This window comes from Phaethon lepturus, unplaced genomic scaffold (assembly GCF_000687285.1).
Source record: "Phaethon lepturus isolate BGI_N335 unplaced genomic scaffold, ASM68728v1 scaffold16652, whole genome shotgun sequence".
Taxonomy (NCBI): Eukaryota; Metazoa; Chordata; class Aves; order Phaethontiformes; family Phaethontidae; genus Phaethon; species Phaethon lepturus.
Window position 1 is genome coordinate 1 of NW_010524215.1, and position 5,663 is coordinate 5,663.

General features: G+C 48.3%; 1 protein-coding gene across 1 annotated transcript; it reads right to left on the reverse strand.

The window, feature by feature from the left end:
* Nucleotides 1-1,445: 1,445 nt before the first annotated feature.
* On the reverse strand, nucleotides 1,446-4,494 carry LOC104617136 (aquaporin-7-like; the record flags this gene model as incomplete). The annotated part of the gene is made up of 3 exons (XM_010282373.1): nucleotides 1,446-1,657; nucleotides 3,040-3,158; nucleotides 4,360-4,494. Coding segments are annotated over 3 exons (466 nt in total), but the record flags the coding sequence as incomplete, so codon positions are not given.
* Between the last annotated feature and the right edge of the window lie 1,169 nt (nucleotides 4,495-5,663).

A 5,663-nucleotide genomic window follows, 5' to 3' on the forward strand; every position in this document is an offset into this window, starting at 1 on the left:
CCCTTCGCCTCGGTGGCTTCGCCGAAAATGTTGCTCAAGACCCCTCCAGGCATTGCCTGGCAACTGCCCTCTACCACCCCCAAAAGAGAGAAAATCCTCTAATGCTCTTCAGCTCTCTTAAGCCAATGTACATCTTGTGCTAGGTGAAGATCTGCTGTAGCTGTTCTACTAATTTAAGGTCAGCTCTAATGAGGAAGCAGAGATGTACCTACCACTCCACCCCATGCCACAGTAATACATTAGTAATCCTTTTAATAGTGAGATGTGAATGATCATTAAAGCCAGTAAGTGCCATTTTCTGGAATTCTGTGCAGTAGTAATGTTCTGTCACTTCCTACCCTTGGAGATCCCTGTGTTGTGTTTGTGGTACCCAGCCCTGGGACTGCAGTCACGTGCTTGACATACACACCATATTTGCTTAAGCACTTTATAGAAAAGTTAAGACTGTTGTCACCCAGCCTGAGGACAGGCAGCTTCTGATACTGTTTTACTTTTAATCAGATGATACCTCAAATTTGTAAGGCTGTTGCAGGTCCACTTCCTCATTCAGATGGAGGTGGCAGAATTCCTGCAGGAGCATGACAGCCTATTCCCATGTTTGTCATGCATTCAGAATGGAGAAAAGGGGGGTGGGGTGTTTAAGCGCTTGTAGATGCTGCCACAGAAGTTGTCTGAATCCTTTCATATGGTGGTAGTTAAAGTCTAGCCCATCAGTAGTAACACACATGGTTCCATCACACCAATGTAGCACAAAACATCTCCTAATGTTTTCCAGCAGAGCTGTGTCAGGATTTAGGAGACCTGGTAGTTCAATTTACTAATTTACTGGTGCTTCGTTCTCTGGTTTTCACTCGTGCTCCCCTGACTAAGTCTTATTTCAGCACTATTGGATCTTGTATTTTGATTGCTATGATCACACAGGTATCTGGAATCTTGCAGCTTTGCTTTGCTTTTCTCTAGAATGTGATGTTGGGTTGTTTTTTTTTTGTAGATTATTACACAGGGAGATTCAATAATTTCTTCATGGGGACAGCTTCTAGCAGTTTCTCACAGAAGCCACCCCTGCAGCCTCCCCCCGCTACCAAAACCTTGCCATGCAAACCCAATACACCTGCTTTCAGGTGAGCTGAATCACCCTCTGGTTCTCCAGTCACTGCAATAACCAGATAGATCTCTAGCTAACAGGTAGCCAATTTGGTGCCTAAACTGAGGTATCTGAATGTCAAGATGAATCCCATGCTAGAGAATTAGTGTACCCCAAATTGTGTATACATAATGCATGGGGCTCCTCTCTGCACAACTCTTTTGCTCTCTGAGAACGGAGAATGCACTCTGCCGCAATAGGGTCACTTGGTCCAAATAAAAAGGCTTCATGACCATTTAATCTTGGGCTTATCTCCTCTCCTTGCAAGCTGAGCAGTGTAAAAGCAAAACAGGTCACTCACGCGAAGACGACCATTCCCCAGCCAGCAATTGCCGTGAAGACCCTGGGGGGCAGGTCCCGGGAGGGGTTTATGGCGTAGCCTGTGTTCATCCCCAGGCCTATGCCCAGGACCAGGATACCCGTGAGTAGGGCCTGTGTGCCTTTCAGGGCTCCATTGTTTTTCTCATCGTGGATGATCAGAATGCCCAGGAGCAACATCACTGTTGCCATAAACTGCAGGAGCAGGGAAGGGGAAACAGGTCAGGAGAGAGAATGGCAAAGGCAGATGGATCCCACTCAGCAGAGGAAGAGACTTCCCAGAATGGAAGAGCAGGTGGGATTCATGGTCTGATCAAGTCAAGGAGGACCCCAATGTTATTCCTTCCTCACAGGTGGACTGAAGAAAAGTCTTGACTCATTTCCCAGCAAAAACGTCTCCACCTTATCACCAAAAATGCTCTAGGACTGATATGAACTTCTCAGCACTGTCCTCTCCCTCCACCTTTCAAGTTAGGGACATGGGTTATTTTAAGTACATTTTGTCTAACAGAGGCAGAGCCGTAACAAACTAATGAGACAAATCTGATCCTCCCTAGAGGGAGTGATGTTTTATATAGCCTGTCACATCAGTCCTTTCAGGACTAAAAGCAGATACCAGGTTCTCATCTGGGAAACTGAATCTCCTATCTGTGACAGTACGTAGTTAGCATTTGTAGATCTGCAGTGCCGAAGACATCAGGAACTGTGGTTTGAATAGAAGTGATGATTCCTGTCTCTTTCTGCTTCAGAAAATGCATCTGGAGAGCCTTGGACTGCTTGCAGAGATGCCAGCAAAAGCAGAAACTCTGCAGCTCTTGGCAACGCAACTGTCACTGTCATTTGCTTTCTTGTGCAGCAAGGACACTGCATGCTCCACAGGAGGCTGAGTGGTTCCCATCTGTACACTCTCCAGCTCTCACCATCCTCCTCATCATGCCCAGGCAAGAGTTTTTTCAGCTCAGAGACAAAAGCACAGGCTTCCTCAGATTTGAATTGGAAGAGAATCTTCCTTCTCCAGTGTCCCAGTGCTCCACATCCCCTGAGACATCCCCTTCTTATTTCTGGGCATCTGGACATTGCGTTGTATGCTGGGAATCAACTGTACACAGTCTAAATTGGACTGTTCAAACCCTAGAGGTTCAATCCAGACAGGCTGTGTTCATGTGAAAACAGTCCTGGGCCCTCTGTGCTGGTGAGGGGCAACCAGCAGAGCTGCCTGGGAGCATGGAGCGGGTGTAGGATCCAAAAAAGGGTAAGAACAGTTCAGGGAACTGCCCAGAACCCAAAGGAGATGGTTTCTGATATAGCTCAGCTTCTCACTTCCCATTGCTTGGGCTGTGTGCAGGGGAAGTGCCTGGAGGACACTTGGACCAAGCTGCAGAGCAGCCTGAAGGCTGCTCAGCCACCAAGGTGCCTTGAATGCTACCTGTCAGGCACCTGCCTGGATGGTGGGCTCCTTGGAGTAGAGGCTGTGATTGTGTCTGTGCATGCAGGGCTGTGAGTCCCCTGTAGCAGACCTGCACAAGCGCCCGTTACCACCCACCTTCTCCTACCACACCATGGTGGTCCCCACTGACCTCTGTGAAGAAGCCCCCCAGCAAGGATACATAGGGAGCAGGGTAAGTGGAGAAGATCAATGCTGTAGCAGTTGAGCCTGTTACTGTAAAGTTCCCCTTGGTGTAGTCGTACAGAGCATCTAGGAGAAATGGGAATTACGGGAGTTAGCACAGAGTTCATCCCACATGGCATGTACACAAGTCCACCTGTTGCAACCAGCATGGACACCAAGGGGAAGAGAGGCAATGGGAGATATGATGGAAGCGACACACCCTTCACAGGACATGATCTCACCAACTTTGGTCTGCAGTTGCTTCCTTACACCTACCAGCTCCCTGTCCCTGCTCCAAGAGCCTGGGGCAGGCTGGGTGCTCTGGATGCACTTGAGGCCTCCATCCCTCTGCCCCTCGGAGACTGAGACATGCTGGAGCTAATGGGTGGTGGGTCCTCTGCTCACAACTCAAAACCACAGATGAAAAAATAACTGCTGTCCTGTTTTCCACAGACTAGCAGAGTCCCCCAGAGCTCCAGCTGTACCTAATACATGGTAGTCCATCTAACTTGATCCCTTGCAGACCCTTGGAAACAAAATGCTGACAAAATGCAGCTACCAGCCTTGAGACTGGTTTTGGCAATTCCCTGAGCAAAAGGAGCTGTGTTCTCCAGGAACTGTACATTCTTCCCAGAAATATCTGGGCCCTGCACTGGCCTTGAGCTATAAAGGTCTGTCCCACAAGCCAGGAGCTTGCCCTCCTGTCCTGGTTTCAGCTGGGATAGAGTTAATTTTATTCCTAGTAGCTGGTATAGTGCTGTGTTTTGGATTTAGGATGAGAATAATGTTGATAACACACTGATGTTTTAGTTGTTGCTAGGCAATGCTTATACTAAGTCAAGGATTTTTCAGCTTCTCATACTGCCCTGCCAGCGAGGAGGCTGGGGGTGCACAAGAAGCTGGGAGGGGACACAGATGGGACAGCTGGCTTGGGCCGGCCAAAGGGCGGTTAAAAACAATAAAACGGGGGGGAGTTGGCCAGGGGATGGCAGCTGCTGCTAGGGGACTGGCTGGACATTGGTGGTAAGCAATTGCATTGTGCATCACTTGTTTTGTATATTCTTTTATCATGATTATTTTCCCTTCCTTTTCTGTCCTATTAAATTCCACTGGTGGGGGGAAGTGAGAAAATGGCTGTGTGGTGTTTAGCTGCCTGCCAGGTTAAACCACACCACCTCCTCACCCAAACATCATGCTGGGTACTGTAATAGGAAATATTTTTGACAACCTGTGAGTTAAGACTGAAATGGTGCCCACAGCAACTCCTATGATAAAGATACAGCCATACCATAGTAGAGGTCAAAGATGATGGCTGCTGCTGTAAAGGAGCCCAGGAGGATGACCAGATAAGCTGGGAGCTTTCTCCAGGGGAGTTTTCCTAAAATGCAGTGTGTGACAGTGATGGCAGCATTCAGATGAGCTCCTGCAAAATCATAGCAAAAGAGAGTGGCCTCAGCCCTGATGCAGCTGTTTTGGAGCATGCCCCACCCCACAGTAATCGCCCGGACCTTGCTCCAGAACACCAAGATTCTCCCAGGACAGGGTCTCCCTCCTGCACAAACTCAAAGCTGACCCATTTTCCCTGGGCAGCTGAATGATTCAGGGCATAGCACTCCTAGCTTTTAGAGTACTAAAGTTAGATGACCATAGGCTGCCTCCGGAGAGTGAGTCATCTCATCTGTCAGAGACGCCTCTCTTGGCATGGCATGAGTCTCCCTCTGTATGGGCTTCTCTCTATTCAGCTTAAGGGGAGCCCAAACCTTAGACTCATCACCCACCTTTTATATGGCTACAGGTAGATGAGGCAAATCTTATCCCAAACAATCACAAGGCCTTCTGAAAACATCTGATAGACAAGGAGAGCCTGATCCTGGCAGAGCTGAGCACCCCAGCTGATGGGAGCTGCCAGCTCTTAGCACATCTGGCAGCAAGGCATGAGATGCTGGGAAAAAACCTGCAAGATCAGCCACTGAGGCCCCATAACTTCATGTCTGCAAAGCAAAACCTATAAAGGGCTGTCAGCAGAGACTCAGCCTAGCTCTTGGATGTCACTGCATTGAGAAGGGGTTACCAGGATGGTCATTCCTGCAGAGTTTGTAATCTTGGACTTCATTTCCTTAAATCTTTTAGTACGTGGCTTTCATACAGTGCAAGACCAGTTTTCCCTGTTTTAAGGGGACACTTTCTATGGAGGAGGTTGGTGTCACAATAGTGCTTTTGGAGAAAGACTTAAGTGGATCCAGGTTTGGTGCCCTCAATGCAATCCACATTTGTTCTCCAGGCCTCATTTCCCCATGAGTCCAATGGAAATATATGCTTTTCCTGCCTAGTAGGTGTAAACTTTGGGGGTCAATAAATGTTCCAACCTTAGTGGCCTTCTCCTATTCCAGACTCAGAAAGGGGTAAGATCCAGACACACATCATCTCATCAAAGTGCAGGAGTGCAGGACATAGTGAAGTGAAAGTGCATGTATCGCCTTGCTACAGTCCCACAACCACAACTGAAATGGGGGGAGACCCCTTTTTCTTTGATCCTCTGACACTTTGTGGGCATGAACAACTGCGACGAGTGAGGGAAGACAAGCAGCCGAC